Raw genomic sequence first — 21,579 nt, 5'->3', positions numbered from 1 at the left:
GAACGACGTCACCGTGCATCTTATCTAATAATGGGGCGTACGTTGATGGTCGTTTCGTTCTAAATGAATCATATTTATTTGAATGGGAATTAATTTTATTTAAAAGGATGCATAATGAGAAAACTAAAGGGCCGCTAAAAAACTGACGGCACATGTCCAAAGATTGAGACAATTATTATTAATGACACTAATATAAAAAATAATGGACATTTACATTTTGAAAAGGGGCACTTTGGATCGAGATAGCCCGGAGATAGCTACCTTCTAAAAAAAAAACACCAAAGACAATTGTGGGGGATACTCTTTCCCCTTGCCCCCTGGGTACAAGCGCGTAGCCAGGATTTCATTTTAGGGGGGACGGTAGTGAGCACGCAAAGCGTGCGAATCACTTAAAGAGCGCGCGAAGCGCGCTCCCTAGGGGGGTGGGTGCAGGGAGGGGGGAGTTTCCCCCCTCCCGCGCGAAGCGCGGAAGCTTTGAAAGAAGACGATTCGTTGTACCTTTCTCGACTCATAATCCTTGTCTGAATTCAGTCCCTCCCCTCTCTCGCGCGAAGCTTTGACGTTTCATTAAATTATTAGAGAAAGAAGTCGATTCGTTGTACCTTTCTCGACTCTTAATCCTTGTCTAAATTCTGTTCCCCCCCCCTCTCGCGCGAAGCTTTGACGTTTCATTAAATTATTAGAGAAAGAAGTCGATTCGTTGTACCTTTCTCGACTCTTAATCCTTGTCTAAATTCTGTTCCCCCCCCCCCCTCTCGCGCGAAGCTTTGACGTTTCATTAAATTATTAGAGAAAGAAGACGATTCGTTGTACCTTTCCCGACTCATATTTCTTAATTTAAACTCAGTTTCCCCCTTCCCGCGCGAAGCGCGGAAGCTTTGACGATTCATTGTACCGTTCTCGACTCTTTTTCCCTTTTTCTTCCTACGTCCTCTTTCTTTTTTTTCTTCTCTTTCTCTCTCTTTTTTTTTTTTGGCCGGCGTTTTGGGGGGGGGGGGCGACCGCCCCCACCGCCCCCCCTGGCTACGCGGGGCTGCGGCTATACGCCACGCTGCAAAATACTGGCAAATGTGTTCTGTCTGTCTCTGATGCAAACCCGCCGAGGCCCCCGTGCTCCTCCGTCAATGGAAAAGTACCTCGATTGAGGATTTCGATGACGAAATTCACAAATTGTATTTCAGAGCACATGTCGCACTGCGCCAACGTTATATTTGATTAAGGGGGTGTGTACCTAGCTGAGTTGACCATATAAGGAAACTAAAATTCCATAAAAGGAAACCCAACATCGTCATTGCTTCCATATTTGGTATGTCCTTTTCTTAATATGGACTGATGGACGGGAGAGGGCGTTATGAAAGTTTTTTTCATTTTTTCATTGCGTAGTAAATTTCACACGTGCATGCATGCTGTAATACATGTACGAACGGTACGAAGATTCGATGATTACGTGACACCGGCACCGGAGCTTCGCCGTATATACCTTCCATGTGTTATGCATTCATGTACGTACATGTACTTGTGTATGCAATGTCAATGAGAAACTCTGGAGAGCTCTAGCTATGTGATCATTGAAAAGCTGAGAAAAAAGGGATACACAAACAGAAAAAGTGGTAAGAAAAATGTTATGCGTGCCGATAATCTTATGAGTCAGAAAAGTGGAATAGATTTATAACAAACCATCCTCGTAATTTTGTGACATAATAATTGTTACCGACGAGAGCGAACATGCATGATCGTGATGTTGAGTGATTCTGTGCGAGTGAGATGAGACGACTGTGCTGTGCGACTCCTGATCAAACTCGTGTCATGTGCACTGAGAATAATGTAACTCACCTGCACAACTAGTACAACTTAAAGTTAAAGATCTGCTTAGCTTAGCCAGGTTGAATCCGAAGCCATCAGTATTCTGTAATCACTGCATCGCACCATGGCATCAGTGCATCACACCACCAGTGCAACATGGCCAAGAGACATGACGTCCATCACTCCATGCTTAGTGCACAGTGCTAGCTGTTCTGTTGTAGGCTATATGTATTTAATTGACTTTTGTCAGTTGGAGAGATGGATGATGCATCATGATGTAGACGTTAGGCTACAGTAGTTTGATAGATCTACCTGCCTACAGCCTGCATAGCAATCGGTAGGCGGATAGATCTACGGAGTTTGCTATATGCTCTGAGCTGAGTTCATAAAACATGAACCGAACAAAACTTCTATGTTTGATTGCACTCTTGAAATTTAGGTCAAAATATTCAAAAATTATTTGAAACATAAAAAAAAATATAATATCAATTTTCTATTTGTTGTCTATTTTATTACCTGCTGTCTTTGAAAAATGAAGATGAAAACTCAAATCTCTGATACGGTCCAAAATAAGGACTTAAATTGCGATCTGGCCAGTTATTTGTTAAGTTAGCCAGAAGTGATGGTATTATGGTATCGCTGAGAGGACAAAATAGAACCGAAATAAACCCAAGCACCGCCGTGTCGCGTGCCAATGGCGGGCTGCTAACGCAATTTATTATATTTCACCAGGTCAAGCTAAGTATCGGTAAATAAAGAAAAATAATAATTCCACACAATCAAGATGATGGCAGACAGTTTCACTCAAAGAAATTACTTCCAAGTCTTTCTAGACTAGAGATAGATGTTGAGGTTTAGGGATGTACATGTATGTAATTAAAGGGTACAGGAGGAACCCTATCTGGCATTTCAAAATGAGTAGAATAGTCGGATCTTCTCTCTGAAGCGAAGAACACTTAATAATGTAGAAATAGGTTCTACTCTATTGCAGCATGGATCAAGTAGGTTGTTCCTTTTGCATTTAAGTGGAGAACTCTACTAAATGCAGCAATAGGTTATTAGGTTCTACTTGATTGCAGCATGGACCTACATGTAGCACATACAAATTGTACATGTATGATCATGTAGGCCTGTGTAGAAGTCACCTTCAACTACTACCCAAAGCTATGTGGAGAGAGATCTGCAATTCATCTGGATGATCATTGTATCCGAGTTCAAAAGCTCCATTTACTTTGCATGGAGATAAGTTTACTATTGCCCTTTGCCTGTGTGTAGACATGGGAGGCCCTCATTGTTGACCTTGTATAAACTGTGTCGGCGTATTGGAAGAGTATTGTGACCTTTGGTATCTCGCAATCCATTGTATCTTTAGGTTACCCTTTGGTAAGATAGAATTAGCCAGTTAGTGGATTACTGATACTCAGTATTAATCAGCTCAATCCCTTCAGGTTGGTACATACATTGTACATGTACATGTGCATGAACATGTATGAGGCCTAAAAAAAAAGATGTTGTATTGGCCCTTTGCGATCGACCTAAAAAATCTTGAAATCTACAGTCTGCTTTTTAAAAAAGTTTTTTTTTTTTTACATGTATGAGGCCTAAAAAAAAAGATGTTGTATTGGCCCTTTGCGATCGACCTAAAAAATCTTGAAATCTACAGTCTGCTTTTTAAAAAAGGTTTTTTTTTTACCGTTTTTTTAGAGAAAAAAAAGTAAAACTGAGAAATATAAGCCCAAAGAGGGAGTTTAACAAAAACAAAAACTTAAAAAAAGAAAGAAAAAGATTTCCGACCGACCGACCAATGTTTTGGCACCTAAAGGGCAGTACAACATCTTTTTTTTAAGGCCTGATGGAGAGTCGTGTGTCCGGACAAACCTAATAAAGTCAACACTATTTTATTTGGATTTACCCGAAATGCATGCATCAAATAGCACTAGACCATCATAAATATTTATCCTTTGTAATGAGTAACATAAGTCTTTGAAGATTTATGAAATATTGCGTGCAAACCTCACTCTTTACTGTTTAAATCAACTGTCTGGATACACAACCTGTCCGGACACAACTTCTGGGTATAATAGCAAAGGCCTGGCTTTTGGTACTGGCTAAGTACTAGTATAAGAAGGGTACCATCATGAGCCTTACCAGACCTGTATGTCCATGTGCATGAACTTTGGGGCCACATCATCGTGAAAGCCAATTTGCAATCTGCCTGTGAGGGCCATGAACAACTGTGTAGTGTAGTGGCCATTAATTCCTTTTTTTTCATTTTCATTTTTGTAATAATGACTTAAGTTTGTCTATCCCGGCTTGTTGGTATATACTACATTATGTAGCTCACTGCAGCATTGAGTAGACAAAATTAGAACATGTTTTTAAGTGAATGTGGCCAACAACTGCAGTGGCTACACTGTACAGGTATGTACATAACAAGTAGTAGCCAGGACAGAGGGCTACACCTGTGACAACCACATCATTTTTCTTCTGCATACGTTATCAATGCCTGGATATTCCATGGTGTTATTTGGTGGATATGGCTAATTTTCAAAAGGATCTAAAAAGTGAATGGTTATCATGTGGCTCTTCGACAGCTACATGCAGATGTATCATGTGTATACCCCCCCCCCCACCCCCATGTGCACGTCGAAGCTCACCTTTGAATCATGACTTTCAGGAAGTCAAAAGTTTAACAATTATTCTGAACTATATTCTAAACTATATTCTAAACTACAAATTTTTCTATCACTTTATGAATTTGGTCACCTAAGTATTAGGTAAGGATTTCCGTTGAGCATTGTGTAGAAGGAATTTTTAGTAAATTCACACATACATGTACATGCAGTGGCAATTGTTCTGCTGTTCATAAACCGATAACTTCAATCTTAGACCTAACAATATCCGTTACCCTAAACTGACTAGAATATACCAATTGCATGTCAAACTTTGCTCCATGATCTTTTTTATTTTTTATTTTCATTTTTTATGTTTAGTTTTATTTTTAATTAAAAAACAAAGAAATAGATGCAAGCAAATGTCTGATCAGCAAAAAACACTTTTTACACATGTACATGGAAATACTGCTACTCCTGTATGCCTTAAAAAGAGGCTAGTCTTGTAATTACATGTATGGTCAGGCATAGGGTAGATCTCACTCTCGTGAAACCGTACTCTAATTATAAACTTTGCCTTGTTCTATATCTTGTCTACATGCCCTTGAGAAGAAGGTCAGGTGGCCTGACCACTGTCCGTTAAAAACTTAAAATCAATAAACAATCCTTTCTCTCGGACTAGGATCAATGGATAACAAGGCCACCTGAATGAGAGACTAGACTAACTGAATGCATTGTGTTGCACTGTGTAATCTGGTTTTACAAAAGCAGGCTTAATCGTATTCTGAAGTTACATAAATAGTAACTTTTGCTTTTTAAGTATTGAGCTTCTAAGAATCCATAACATCTAATTTCCTCTGCAAACACCCAATGAATACGGATCATGGTGGTATTTGGTAGTTTAAATTCAGGAGCAGACATAGTGACCTACGAATGCAGTATGCATAGGTCAAAGGTCATTATTGCTCTATGGACATGTGTAAATGCATAGTCTCTGAGTCATTATACAAAATATAAATGAAACAGCCTCTTGAAATAAGTCATTCACCTGATCTCATTTGCATAATTATGCAATACGCTTTATCTCGTACTGCCAGTATAAATCATGATCTGATTAAATGCAATATAACTCTAACTGCCAGTAGGAATCATGATCTGATTATGTAAGAAGCTATTTTGATACTGGCTAGTTCAGTAAGTGTTGCATTCAAGTGCATACAGCTGCAGGTTTGGTATCAACAATTAAAAAAGAATGGTTGCAACCATGTTGTTGTGAATGAGTGAGGCCATATCAGTCTCAAATTACTACTCAGCAAGGGTCAGGATGGGGAGGTCAGTAAGGTAAATTGAACAAAGGGTTAGGACCAGGGGGGGATGTCCGATGGGGGCTGAAGGCTGAAGGGGGGATCTGTTATCAATGGATCAGATGTCCCTCTCGTGAATGGCATGGATACGGGAGTATTTAGGGCCTCAGGATCCTGGAGTTTTCTCAAGTGCAATTCCATCCTTATATGGTGGTGCTCTCTGAACTTGAGGGAGCCGTAAATCATTCTTCTTTGAGGTGTAGTGGGCCATCCAACATTTTGTTTATCAATGGAAAGGAATGAGTGATTTGTATTAGCACTTCATTCATCAAGAGCTATTATTTCAAGCAGGTTACGGGGTGATTTACACATAGGCCTATTATATTACCTTTTTTTGCAGAAATATTGTGATGGTCTCCTTAGGGAACTGGATATTGTTTGCTGCTTGCAGCCTTGCATACATTTGTACAGTTTGAATTTACATTCAACCAATTGTCCATTTACTAACATTTACATTACAAAATTATAATGTATAGTTCCTTTATTTTTTGTAAAAAGATTAATCATTGATGTCCCAAGGTCTTGAACAATATAATACAAAAAAGAAACTGGCTAAAAACCAACAGGATGAAACAGAACCCCCCCCCCCCCTAAAAAAAAAAAAAAAAAAAGTTGGAAATTTTTTTAAAATAAAATTAAATAAATACATCTTCTGTGGTATTGAATATTGCTTGCCCGCATGTTTCAATGAAATAGAAAATTAGAAGAATTCTCATGCAGATGAAAAGTGAATGCATGCCTTTCTGTACATGGACCATTGGATTCTGTACAGCTGAATTTCCTGACTATGATTACAATGTAATGTACAGGTTTGTACATCCTGTTACAAATATTCAATTGCTTAATGCACTATCTAATTTTAACCTAAATTGGAATTGGTAGTAGTGTAAATGTAATCACCAGAGAAAGTGACATTGTGATTAATATTCTGAATTTCTGATTATGATTACAATGTACATGTACAATCTTGTTATAGGTATTCAATTGCTCAATGCAGTATTCAATTTTAACTCCAAATAGGAATTGAAAGTAGTAGTAATGTAATCACATGGGAAAATGACATTGTGATTGATGTAGACAGAGAAATATTCTGAATTTCCTGAGTATGATTACAGTGTATCATCTTGTTACAAACATGTGTATTCAATTGCTCAATGCAGTATCTAATTTTAACCGTAAATACACTGTAGGAATCGGTAGTAGTAGTAATTATAATCGCAGGGGAAAGTGACCTTATGAATTTATGATTGATAAAAAAAGAGCAATATTCTGAATTTCCTAACTACACTGTATTGATAACAATGTATTGATAACAATGTAATGATTACAATGTACAATCTTGTTACAAATATATTACATTATATATACAATTGCTCAATGCAGTATACATCTACTGTAATTAAACCCCAAATAGGAATTGGTAGTAGTAGTAGTAATTTAATCACTGGAGAAAGTGACATTGTGACTGACGTAGTAAGAGGTGTGTAGATGACGTAGTTGAATGAGCTTATTCTCTCCTGACGTCACTCACTGGTATCCAGACCAGCTAGGGTCCCTTACGTGTGTATATCTACAATGTAGTCTTCATCATCATACCTTCATGTAGAAGTCCTTCATAGAGAGATGATACTTGGTAGCATGAATTACTACTGTACTTTGTTCAGCTCCAAAGCGCATCTTATTCTTAAGTTTAGATATTGCATCAGATATTATTTTTGCCCTGTAAATGTTAACTTTTTTTTTTTCTTCTTCAGGCCAGAGTTGTTATGCTTTCTGGAGCTTAATCGTTCTCTATTACCATGTACGAAATTGATGACAAGAAATTGAAAACTAGAATTATTAATGACTAAAAAGCAATATTTTAGGGATATACGTGTACATTTGAAGCAAAGCCCCTCCCCTTTTTGCCCTGATTTCCTAAACCTATCGACCCTTTATCCTAAACCTATCAACCTTATATCCTATATGTAAACAATGAATGCATAATTAGCAGTGAGATTTAATCTGTCTGCCCGATCAGGCAAGTATGATCTAGATATTCACATGCCAATGGTTGTCCTGGGCAAGTAAACAAATGGGGCTAAAAAACAACCTGCTCATTTTTTTCATTCAGTAAGCCCTGATCTGAAGAGAAACCCCCCCAATTTTTTGTAAGGGTTTAAAAGGCACACTATGGGCTAGTCTATTATGCATCAGATCCGTGTGCTACCTGAAGTAACAGATAATGACTAGAATACTATAATATAACCCACGTGTGTACATGTACGTGCCTCTTAACCTAAAATACATAGAATGTGCCATGTCATCAGACTGGGTTTTCAAGTTCCATGCTATTGACTTATTTGCTAAACCTGCAGAATCCAGCAATTATTCTCAAAGTCCAGCTGAATTAGGAGCCATTGTGTGCTCGCTGTAAGAAAAAAACTCTGCTTAGTAAAGCAGAGATCTGTACAATTTGAATAGATAGGATATTTGCTGATCAAGCCTTTTTTATTCTTTGATATGTAAAATGTTGTTTATATGCTGTCTGACTTGCAAATATGATTTAGAAGGGTGGGGGGAGTCTTCGCTAAGTGATTTATTGGTGTCTAGATCCTCACTCCCATAATACAATTTGAAACTTTAACACAATGTTGCTTTCGCACTACAATAAAAGAAGTATGTTTTTGCCCTGCATACATGTACATTTGTGAAGTAGAACGCTGTACTATAGTACGCTCTACTTCATGGGTGAAAAGTTCAGAATAAATGGAAGTTAAATTTTCAAAATATTCACTATTTCATTATATTTTTTCCATGGGTTCAGGCTTCAGGATTTTGCATGGTATTGGTGATTCAATTTAAAATTATTAACACTTACAGTGAGTGTACCTGTAGACCATTGGCATTGAGAAGTATGCAGGTATGAGGGTACTAGCAAATTCTAAGAAAATGGAGGAAGAATTGCTGGCAATTTTCACCAGCAATTGTATTAAAAATATCCTGCCTAGGTTACCCTTTCATCTCTAATTGATTTAATGATCTTCAGATTCACTGCTCCTAAATGTTGCGGTTTTAATCCACTGGGTTGAAATTTCCTAATTAAATTTTCTTCAGCAAATGTTTTAAAATATCCTGCCTCAATTGCCCTTTCGTTTCAAATTAATTTAATGATATTTAGATTCAGTGCTCCTAAATTTAGGGGTTTAATCCACTTGTAATCTGCTAATTCAATCTTCTTCAGCAAATATATTAAAATATTCTTCCCCAGTAGTTGCCCTTTCATCACAAATTGATTTTATGTTCTTTAAGATTCACTGCGCCGTGATACAGTGGTTTAAATCTACTGCGTTAAACTGGAAATCTGTACATACACTGTACATGTAAGTATGCATGAATCCACGTGTGTGCATGTACGAGGACACTGTCCGGGCTGTAGGAATTCTCATGTTATGCAATGGAGACCTTACCAGTACAAAATAGATATGGTTAATGACAGTGGAAAGTTTTTGACCTGCCCGGCTTGTGTCTATCTGACCTACAGACATACATGTACATGTAGAAGTGAGAGCGTGTAATGGATTTTTTATTTTTTAATTGTACTCGTGATGTCTAGGTGAGTAGTTTAGTGTCTGATCAAAGATTGGTGAATGGCCAAGTATCGAGTAACGCAACTACTCTTATTCCTGGTCCATCAATCACCTTTAGCTGGGGAGATGACATTTAGTTGATGCACGTACACATTCAGGATTGCAGGCATGTGCGTAAAAGACATTCACATCAACTGCACATGCGTTTCTTCTTATCAACAGACAATACATCTCAATATAGTTGAATTAAATTGAGCTCAACCCTGTTGCAATTATATTTCTAGTTTTCTATCTGACATGGAAATTTTTATATTATGAATTGTAAGAATGTTTTGTTTTGTCAGAACTCTATACCATTGTCCTGGTGTAGATGTGTTGCAGATTGTATGGATGGCGAACAAAAAATATCAATGACGAAATGACCCCAAACAACCTTTAGTTCACCCTTGTCTCGTGTATTGACCTTTGACACTTCAGAAAGTTTGTCTACATCTACTGAAGATTAGAATAGAGTCAATAGGATGAAGATTGTTTACTAAGTTCAATCTGATATTGAAATCAAGTCTACTATAATTATTCATTGAATTAAAATTTGAAATTAGATAGTAAACAAGACTTCAGTGAAACAAAGCATTGAGTGTAAGAAGTTTGGAAAATGTTAGTCTTGTATTTTGATCTGAAATGATTTTCTATTGAAAAACTAATTTTGTAAGTGCTAATGTACTTGTACCTTAGTGTTAAAATCCAGTCCTTGCTTTATGTATGTCTAGACGGTACTTTTCTTTTAAGTTAATTATACAAGAGTTTGCTGTGGGTGTAATTAAGTAATCTATTTTCCCTGAAATTGGTGGCAGTGTCTCGTACCATTATGCAATCAGCCAAGGTCTGCAAAGAGGATTTACATAACCATTGAAAACTCAAAACTCAAAACAACAAGTCATTATGTAATTTAAGACAAATTAACCTTGTCTGTTTGTCTGTTTGTCTGTCTATCTATGCATAAAGACATAAGACGCTTCTAAGATTCATAACCAATTTATCCATTTAAGCCTTGTTCAGATTCTTCCGTTTTCCATTTTCCATCATATAACACAGTTGCGTTTTACCATGTGTCATATCTGAACAGGCCTCCGAAGGTCAGTCAAACAGCACCATTGGTCACTACATTTAATCCATGTGTTAGTCTTTGTCTTATCTTCAGATAATCCTTTTGAAATGTTCCACCCCCTCCCCCCCCCCCCCCCCCCCCCCCGATATCTTTTCTCATCCACATTTAAAGTGATGTAATAATGGGCAACCCACCAGAATGTGGCAGTGGATCGCTCCATTTTCCTGCTCATATACACCTGTACATACCTTTTGTGCACATGTGCTAAATACATATGTACATGCATGGAATGATCAGGAGTTCATTAGAACAAAATATATGAATCGACAAATTCATATATTTCCAGCGTGATGTGATATTTCACCAAGGCCACGGGCGGAGGTTGGAATATAATTACACACAAGGGAAATAAATGTATGTTCAATATTTGCTACATAAATTTGAGGGTATGTGCTATCTCATGCCTTTTTCTCTTCCAGTTAGTTCCACTTCAAATGTGTGGGGCTTACGCTAAGACAATGCAATCAATGGGTACGCACAGCGAAGGATGTCTATTTTGCATGCTTGTGCATACATGTATGTAACAAGTTCTTAATCCATTGACTGCTGAATGCTTTCATTTCCATAGGCTTAATACAGGAGCCATGGTGGTTCACATAGGCAATGGGTTAAGTGTCATGTGATAGCCTCTTGGCGAATGGGATGCTCTCTAGCAAATACCCTAGATTTAATAATTTTGTTCTTTTTAACAAAAAATATTGCCAGTTCTGTTGAACTGCCTACAGGGCACATCCTCCTTGAACTCCGCTATGTATTCACAACCATGCTTTTATTTCTTAAAGATAAAGTTGAGTTCTAGTCATGCGATTGCATTGTGAAAGAAACGTTGTTAAATCGATCAGGAAAAGTTGATCATCTAGCACAGAAGTATTGGTGTGTACCGCAAGGTTCTCGAATCATCAAAATGATAAGAAATTTGGCCCAGTCTTGGTAAAGTTTCAAGCACTGTACACAGAAATATGTATATGGGACTACACAAACATGTGGCATAAAAATCTGTCCGATTTTTATGCTGTTACATGCCATAATTAGAATATTAAGGCATTTGAAGAGCCATGCTTTTTAGGGAACATTTTGTTTCTCATGTTCTTCTACACTTGCATAATAACATGATAATGCTCACAAATTAGTTTTCACTTCTTTCCAGAACTCAACCTTCTCTTTAACTGCCATGTGATAGCCTCTCGGCGAATAGGATGCTCTCTAGCAAATACCCTTGATTTAATAATTTTGATCTTTTTAACAAATATATTGCCATTCAAAGCCTATTGTTTTGCTGAACTGCGTACAGAGCACATCTTCCTTGAGCGACTCTATGTATTCACAATCATGCTTTCATTTCTTAAGTGTGAGTTGGGTCTCTCTGAAGTGTTGGGGTCACGTTCCAATGCAATACCTATCATCTTGGGAATTTAATTATCAGCTCCATGGTGGCGTAGCCCTTCGAGCAGCTGAGAGGGAGGGGGATGCATCAAAATGTCGCTACATGTACATGTATGTTGTTTGTGAGGTAGTAGGTCCACAAGTAGGTCCAGAAGTTGATTTTAGCACACTGTACACATTGCACAGAGGGGGTTATTGTCGTAATTTGATATTGTAATGTGAAATTTGTAATTTGACGATCCAAGAGACCATCAACGTTGCTCCTGGGAACCCTTACAAAAGTTGTCAGAAGGCTACCTGACACGTCGGTCTTGTACAAAGTAGCAGTACAGAGTGTTGTGGTATGTGCATGAACAACTGTATGCTACATGTACGTACATGTATCTGCATCTGGATGAAACACTGGTTCTCGATGGGACCACAGGAATAAGAGGATGTAAACCTTTAAATTTGCAGAAAATAGATACTGCACTGGTGTGAAATCCTTGGAACTATTCTGTAGCTCATGTTCCTGTGCCAGTGTGTCCTTTGAAGAGGATGCTTCCTGAAAATATACGCAAGATAGAAGAACATTTGATTGGATCTTCGGTATGAATTTTGTTGGCCCATTCTGCAACGGTATCTCTCAATCCATTTTGTGTACTCTAATACCATCCCACATACTACATGTACATTCTTGTCTGGGTACTTGTACTGTATGTGAAATCTTACTGATTGATGTAAATCCATGATTTTCAGGGGCTCCAAACGTGCACCGAAGGTGTGTTAGTCATTGATTTGTACTCTGATATTTTGCACATCACCTGTCTTCGTGGCTTTGAAAGTTGTCGTTGCAAACTTCCTTCACTCAGAAAGACACGTGGAACTACTGTTTTGGTGTAGTCAAACGATGTAAGATTATAACAATCAACAGACCAGTTTACTAACAATAAAATTCAAGTTTATGGATGTTATGATGTTCCTTTCCTAGAGACCTACATGTAGTGACGATTTATTCCATTTAAAACTGTACTTGTTTTTGATGGGTAAACTGTTATACTTGAAATCCAGTCTGCATGTATCACTTGTTGCTATGTCAGGCAAGTTTCAGACAAGCTTTCAGGTCGTCTAGAACAAATTTTGTTCTAAAATTATGCATAATAATCGGATATGTTAGTAAATCAGTCTATTGTACCTCCTGTAGAATTTATGCTCTAGGTATTATTAAGCGTTGCCACCAAAACAAATGCTTGTACTGTTTCAGTATGATATTCGAAAGGAACCAAGGTAGACATAACCCTTTAGGCAAGCTTTTGTAGAAAAAATTGTGACAATAATTGGAATGAAAAAAAAAAAAAAGTTAAACCTTTTATTAAAATAAGTTAGAAATAAAATGACTCTCCAAGAGCTATGTAGACTGGTAAAGTCATCATCAATATTATGTACCTTGTACATGTAGCCCACTGCTATACAATTGTACATGCATGTGTAGTTAAATGTCAGTGGAGCTGGATGCAGAATGAACTAGATCGCTGCCCATGTCTTTCACATTGTCCTTGTATCACCTAATGATCCTGGTCTATTTTAGGAGGGGGGAGGAAATCCACTTTTACGAGCTGCAGAAGAAGATGACGATCGCTTGCATGCTTCCTCCAGCGCCACCCGGCAAACCATTAGCGCTCGACTCGAGTTCGGAAGCCCAGCATACCTGGGATTCGGCCAAGATATTGACGAGTGATTACGCTTAACGCTCAAGAGCAGTACAAGAAATGTGATACAGGAGTGTGTGTGCGCGTGTGTGTACAGTTCATGAACTTGGTCTGTGTTGAGTTAAATGTATTAGAGGAAAGAGCATGGTGACTGTGTTCAGTTTTTGCTTGAAGACTGAAAAAGATCAGAGCATTGTGCTCATCACGAATAGAATGAAGAAGTCTTTAGACTATAAAGTTTTAGACAGAGGATGTCAAACTAATAAAATAATTAATTCAATCAAGTCGGTAACGATGGAACAATGGTGGTGTAGAAATTCTGTAGACAGTAGCTCAGTGAATACTTGTGTTCAATTATGAGGTCAAATGTAGATGCATACAAACAGTAGTTAAAAGTTTTTGGAAAAAAAAGATGAAAAGAGCAGAACTTGTGTACTAAATGCCCTTACAGAGAACTTCATACATTCTATACATAGTGAGTGAATAGGATGGTGAGTTTGGTAAACAGCATGGTACATTATGTCCCGGGGGGTGCATCGGCGATGCTTCGCATTCAAGATGTTCATTCTCTATGAACATTTTATGAGTAATTTGATATAAGCCGTGTTTATAGTATCATGCTTCTATTTCTTCTGTCTTTGCTTTTGCAGATTTGACAACTAATTTGACGTTTTGAAACCGTTGACTGGACTATGGCAGACCCTGCCCCTCTAGTAAACGGAGTGGACAACCCCATCCCCTACCCATCAATGGCGCGGAGGATGGCGCAGGTAGCAGCGGAGATGTGACCCCTAACAGCGAGGACAGTGGGGTGGACTGCATGCATGTAGATGCCTTAGAACTCAAGGAGGCAGTTGCCAATGGCAACGGCAGGAGGGATGCTGGAGAGGAGGAGGAGGGATCGGCGGTGGAGGGGGAGGAGGAGAAGAAGAAAGATGCTAATGTGGAAGATGTGATTGTGATCCAGGATGCAGCCTTCATGGTGAAGATAGTACCTCCGGCATGTGAAGCCTTTGATCTACAGGTGAGTTGACTGATCTGAATCTCTCTGGTATTTGTATTTGCTCCTGAGACATGTGCTCAGGGCTTCACTGCTTCAAGACTGTTGTGTTACGGCCTGGGTTGCAGTTTGGTTTTAGTTTAGTTTTAGGGTTGCATTTAGGGGCCTTAGGACAGGGGCTGCAGTTCGGAATTTAAATCATGTTAAAAATTGACCATTGAGGTGTCGTGGTCGAGTGGATACATTTGCTACACTCAACCCAGGTGATGTAAATGGGTACCTGGCAGGAATTAATTGCTTGAAATGCTAGAGCGCCGAAGTGGCTGCCTTGCCAAAGCCGGGGTAATAATCGGGGCAGCGCCAGGAGCGTCACAACGTGAAGGACATGTGCGCTTTTCAAGAAGCCACCATTATTGGTATTATTATTGAGAAGTTATTTTCTGTAAAGATGAACAATCTATTTCTGAAATGAAATCTAGAAAGTATCCTGTGGGTCTGTCGCTAGAACTGCACATGGTTTGCCAACAGAAGAGGTTACCAGTCAAGAAGGGTTGAAGGAGCCGTGAACAGGATATTGGTAATTACCTGGCTTGCCGACTTTGGTCTCAACTTGACTCAAGCCTTTCCTGTTATCAAGTTTCAACAAATGTAGTTTGAAATTAAAAGTACAGGGACACTATACATCCGTGATTAAAATCTATGGGCTTGGTATGAGGGCAGAAGAGGACGATGTGAGACATGTATAGCTACATGTACATGTACATTGTACATGTATCTCTAAGTACATTTGTACATGTAGAGCTTCACACTTCACTTATTTTATTTTTGAAACAGAAGTTATAGATTGGAATATTAGGGTCTGTGTGCATGGAGCCCCTAATTAAATTAACTTATTTACCTGTCTTTGTGAATGTATTTATGAATTAATTAATTAATTTATTTGTATATTCATGTATTAATTAATTAATTAATTTATTTTCTTCTTCTTATTATTATTATTACTGTTTTTATTATTATTGGTATTATTAATATTATTATTATTGTTATTATTATTATGACTTCAAGTCCAATCTAACAGAACTGTGAAGAATTGAAAACAGAATATTCATGAAAGTGCCAATGAATTTAAATGGCAACACCTGCTCCTTCACACTGTTTGTCCCTTTCTCTCCCCACCAAAGAAATAACTATTACATCACCCCTTCATATTTACATTAGGATTCAAGCTCAAAAGCACAAGATAATTTTATATTTGTAAGTGTACATACTATCAGGTATGTCTACAATGTATACACGTGGTCTGGCTTCTTGAGTTTGCCTCATTGCTTAATAACCATGTGTACATGTATGTACATGTATGCTACGATCGCCTTGACTCACACCCCCTGTTGTCGAGCATCGTCACCATGCGGTGTAGTGAACGTCCTTCGCACGTGGTGGTAGACTCAGTCTCTAAGCCTGTTTTCATCAGCTCAAGATTGCCAAATATCCCGCTATTTGAACTATCCCGATCGCAAATTATCCAGTTAATTTGCGTCTTCATCAGCCAGAAGTTGCAATTAGCGGGAAATTAGGTCGAGATAATCATCCCAAGATATCTTCGGCTAGTTTGCAAAATATCCCGCTGTTTGTCCGTTGCGTCTTCACCCGCCTGAAGACTCGCACTATGCGTGAACGCTGAGCAAAATATCTCGAGCTGATTTCTCGAGCTTGAGGTTCAAGTTTCGAAGTCAAGTCTCGAGCTGATGAGGACACAATTTTTAACTTCAGGATTATTTCCCAAATCAGAAATAGCGGGCTATTTGGCAATCTTGAGCTGATGAGGACAGGCCTTCTGAGCAGCACTTAATTGAGATGTAATACGCTACCTCCTGCTGCTGCCCTCAATGACCCTCACAGCTGTAAGATTAATTCCTCGGACAAATAAGCAACGAAAGAAAGAAAAAATGTCTCAGAAATAAGAGCTGGGACGTTACTGATAACAAATCAAAGCAGCTTTGCATTTTGTTCCATCTCGAGAGGCACGCGTGCCGAATTAGGAATGTGTGTAATAGCTTTAGGTTTCTCTTTTTGTCGGCAGGCAATACAGAAAAGTAGTAGGTGATTCTAGTAACAATTCGCCATTTCCTGTTTGTGTTTCTTTAGTGGTGCAAGGTTGTAGTAAAGTAGGTTAAAAGCAAGTGTCTCATCGTGAACCAATTTCTGTAGACTGTGGTCCCTAGATGGTCTGAATCTGATAACTACAGACTCGATAATTGAATCAATGTGAAACAACGTGAAAATTCTATGACTTCCTGCACATACAACTGGCTGTCCCATACAGGTACATGTAGCCTTAAGTACACTTGACACATTTTGTCACCAGCACACCCCAAAAAGCCTGCTGGTTGTCCTTTGTTCACAGCTGTTGATGTAGTTTTAAAATCAAAGAAGTACATGTACAAGTCCTTCAAGATCTTGAGAATTAAGAGATTGTCCCAAATAATATTAATTTGTTCTTTTAAAGAGAAGGTTGAGTACTGGGAAGAGGTGAAAAATAATTTGTGAGCATTACTCATTCCTATTATGCAAGTGTGGAAGATCATCAGTTAAGACATGTTCCCTGAAAAGCATGGCTCTTCAAATGCCTACATATTCTAAATATGCATGTAACATCGTAAAAATCTGGGGGCCTGCTTTTTACGCCACGTGTTCGTGTAGTCCCATATACATCTTTCTGTGCAAGTTTTTGTAACTTTACCAAAACTTGGCCAAATTTCTTATCATTTTGATGATTCCAGAACCTTGCAATACACACAAATTCTTATATGCTAGATGATCAACCTTTTCTGGTCGGTTCCACACCGTTTCTTTCACAATGCAATCGCATGACCAGAACTCAACTTCATCTTTAAAACTTGTGACACATAATGTGATCAGGAATTTCTGCAGGAAACACTCTTATTACTACGAATCGTTCAGATGTAGGATGATAAAACATTGTTTATTGAATTTTAACCCTTGACTGAATTCACCTTACCTTTATACCGATAGCAATACAAGCTTTTTGTTGCCGGATTAAGCAAATAGCAGGGACTCTTTAAAATCCAGTAAGGTGAAAAGTGATAAGTAAACATGTGTGAAGCCTGAACGCACTTGTACAGTTTTGTCTTCTCTCAAACAACTTGTATGTGTAAATGTAAATACCAGTTCAGCAGGTCAATCACCTCTTGAAATTGAGTAATATAGAATGATAGATTGTGCTTGTTGGGTTTGACATGAGGGCCCCCAAATGGAATTTGTCAACATACAGTAGGTAATATATCTCGGTGAATACAGGATCTGTCTGATCTTAATCTCTCTATCTGTCTGTCCTTAATCTGTCGAATCGGCAGCCTAGCATAGCCGGGTAATGTTGGAGCGCCTTGAAGACCTTGCAAGGTCGATACGTGCGCTATATAAGAATCCAATATTATTATTATTATTAATCTCTCTATCTTTCTGATTCTTAATCTCTCACTAACTGTCTGATTCTTAATCTCTTTATCTGTTTGATTCTTAATCTCTCTATATCTGTCTAATTCTTAATCTCTCTACCTGTCTGATTCTTAGTCTCTCTCCATCCATCTGATTCTTAATCTCTCTATCTGTCTGCTTCTGTTGCTAGGTGAGTCCTCAGGAGATGGTGCAGGAGATCCACCAGGTCCTAATGGACAGAGAGGACACCTGCCATCGGACGTGCTTCTCCCTTCAACTCGATGGCAATGTCCTAGACAACTTTGCAGAACTCAAGAACATCGAGGGCCTCAAAGATAACTCTGTTATCAAAGTCGTTGAAGGTAATTGACCTTTCAGTTTGCTTCTAGATTGGCTCACCTTTCATTTGACGTGACATTTAATTGTATTCTCTTTCGTGTATCTTTATGTTTGTAATGTCAAAGAAAGTGTGCTGAATCTTTCGATTTGTTTTTGTTGACCACATTCTTATTATTTATCAGTGATCAACTTCTTTATTATTAATAAATTGCTTTCAATTGGTCTTTTAAAGCCATTATTTATTTTTATTTTCATTTTGAAAGGGTGACCTTTCACTTAAAATAATTGCTCAGCCAAGGGGCCCTGTAGCCACAATAGTAAAAGCATTTTTATTAACGCACGAGACAGAGGGAAAAGGGATTAAACTATTATCTTGAATGAAATGAAGGTTATAAAAGTGTATTTTTAGAGAGAAATACAGAAATGTTAAAGGTTTGCAAAAAATCTATTGCCATGAGACAATTTTGCTCGAGTTGGAGAAGGTTATTTTTAAAGTGCACATCATGTAACATTGTTCCTCCTCACAGGGTCCTTTAATGATTGTTATGGTGTTACAAAACCCCAGATCAGTTGTTATGAAACGTTTGTTATTGGCATGCCAGATTCAATGACCTACCTACCCGGCATGAAGAGTTATTATCGTTCCATCAAGGATAACCTGTCTAATGTATTAATTGATCTGGCATTACGTATGTGTCTGGTGATGAGATTAATAGCAGTGCTGAAATGTGCTTTGAGTGTCTGTGCGAGTGGAAAATATTACAAATTATTATTATGATTTTGTTTCGCTTATTGTGATGTATTTTTCTAGAGAAAGCCATCCATTCTTGAGATTTGTTTGAGATGTGAATTATTGTTGTGGGGAGTTGTGTATTTCTAAACTGTTTTTTTTTTATAGCTCTTTGAAATGTCCATACAGGTGTAGTAATCAAATATGTATCTTTTTAATCTAGAGAAAAACATCTTTTCTTGAGATTTGTTCGGGATGTGAATCATTAACCATTGTTGTGGGGAGGTGTGTATGTATTTGAGAAAATATATATTTACCCACTCTGTGTCTCTGTTTCTAAACCTTATTTATTTTAAAGCTCTTTGAATTGTACATACACTGTACAGGTGTAGTAATCAAATTAGTAGTGGTAAGAGGGAGGGAAGGGGAAAAGGTATTCAACCCATAGATTTGATTTTGGTATTCCCCAATGTTCAGAGAATCAATCCCTATTAATATCGACAGCTTTAATCTTTTTGAGTCCAGTCCTTCATGTACGTGCAACATCTTCCTAATTATACAGTATAAATACATTTTGCAAGGTGCTAACGATGATGCCATCGGCTTCAGTGGTGTTTTTAATTTTATATTCTGAGCTATCTCTCAGTCTAAATATTTACAGAGGCTTATCAGGACCTTCACATTCAGGTTTTACGGGTTAACCTTTAATTAATACAATAAATGATTTATGATTTAACGGCTCTGTCTCTGTTAGCATTGCTGTTGAAATACCCTTATATCTAGAGCGTTTAATTTGAGGTTACAAGGCTACTTGTCTATCAGAGCCACCCTATTGTAAGTTTGTTTAAATATTCTTATCTCGCCTGCATTGATAAAGTGCTGAGTTCAGTAGTTCTGTACCAATATTTATAGCTAGATCTTGAGGCAGTTTAGACTTGCCCTAGGAACAGGCACAATAGGCCTGTCCTCATCAGCTCAAGTTTGCCAAATAACCCGCTATATTCAGACTCGGGATATTATCCCGAAGCTCAAAATTGTGCATTCACCAGACCGATATGCTTGTCTAAAACTAGCTCGGACGGGCGCAAATTAGCCCGCTACTTCCCAAATAGCGGGATATTTTGGAAACACGACCAAGATTTCTTAAGATATTTTCTTGACCAAATATCCTGCTAATTGCAACTGCGGGCTGATGAAGTCACAAATTAACTTGCTAATTTGAGATCAGGATAGATGATGAGGACAGGCCTGTTGACTCCTAACCTACAATGCACACATGCAGATTACATTTTTGTTTAAACAATAGATGGGTCTTGTCCACCTATATATATAGTGGAATCTTCCTTTTGAAAGGACTTGATCTGATATGTACTTTGTGTTATTGAATTTGATTCAGGGTGATAATTATTTATTAATGTCTTACAATGGAGTTAAGTGTTTACTTAGATTAAAAAGAAGAGGAAAATGAAGAGGGGTGGGTGGAGCAGGCTGTGAAATATGACCTGTGTAGTTAAGAGCAAGTTCAAGGTATGATACCAAGTTTTTATTGATTTATTGATTATGAAATTGTGAACCTATCTTGACATAAAAGTATCATTTTGTTTGATGTTTTGTCTGATTCAACCTATATTAGGGCTATCAGCTTGATACAGTCATTGGGTAAACATTGGGTAAATATGGTTATTGATACCTCACAGAAGAAAGGGAGTGGGACTATTAAAGCCAAAGAGGCAGATAAGAAGGTATAAAGTTCTGGCCTAGGAAGTCACAAACAAGTTTTTACGCCACTAAAGTTCATATTTACCTTGAATGAAGTACATGCGATTCACAATCAAACATCCGGAGAGCAAATAATGCGTAAATATGGTGCATACATGTATATTTTAGAACAGTCTACAAGTTTTTATGCCACTTCAGTTCATATTTACTTTGAATGAACTGCATTGAATTCATGATCAAACATCCTGAGAGCAAATAATTCATCTAGGTACAACTTTACGATAAAACCTTTGCCAGTCATCGGCGCCCTCACTTGCCCTTGTTAAGTTTTTAGGCCAAGGTCATCGGTGCCTCGAGGGTTTGATTAATTACCCGATGTCTGAACTTGAAGTGTTCATCAAAGGAGCAATAACCTTAACACTAAAGGGATAGCCCAACAATAGTCTGGGCCGGTATTCAATTCAATACTTATGTCAAAAATGTGATTATTTTACAAAGTTTTTAGCTGTGATAAAATACTTAGCCAACTTTGGTATTCAGTTGAAGCTTTTGGCGAAGTATTCTACCCTAAATTTAAGATGGCTCCTGAGCAGACTTAAGCCTTTAATATACATTGTAATATACATTGTAATATACATGCATTGTTGTATACATTGTTATATACATTGTAATATACATTGTAATATACATGTATGAACTCATACCATGATTAAATGGAAATGCTACTCAACTATAGATATGCAATGGA

The 21,579-nt window shown here is 37.9% G+C and overlaps 1 protein-coding gene across 1 annotated transcript in view; it reads left to right on the top strand.

Moving 5' to 3' along the window:
• Positions 1 to 1,485: 1,485 nt before the first annotated feature.
• Positions 1,486 to 21,579, top strand: part of LOC588872 (clustered mitochondria protein homolog) — a 56,382-nt gene continuing 36,288 nt past the window's right edge. Inside the window, 3 exon segments of the mRNA XM_030992027.1 lie at positions 1,486 to 1,610; positions 14,238 to 14,611; positions 18,234 to 18,405. Of these exon segments, the coding sequence (XP_030847887.1) occupies positions 14,408 to 14,611; positions 18,234 to 18,405 (376 nt within the window). The 5' untranslated portion in view covers positions 1,486 to 1,610; positions 14,238 to 14,407.

This window comes from Strongylocentrotus purpuratus, unplaced genomic scaffold, assembly GCF_000002235.5.
Source record: "Strongylocentrotus purpuratus isolate Spur 01 unplaced genomic scaffold, Spur_5.0 spur5_scaffold_2, whole genome shotgun sequence".
Classification (NCBI taxonomy): Eukaryota; Metazoa; Echinodermata; class Echinoidea; order Camarodonta; family Strongylocentrotidae; genus Strongylocentrotus; species Strongylocentrotus purpuratus.
Note: the sequence above shows the minus strand (reverse complement) of the source record. Positions and strands in the feature narration are given on the sequence as shown.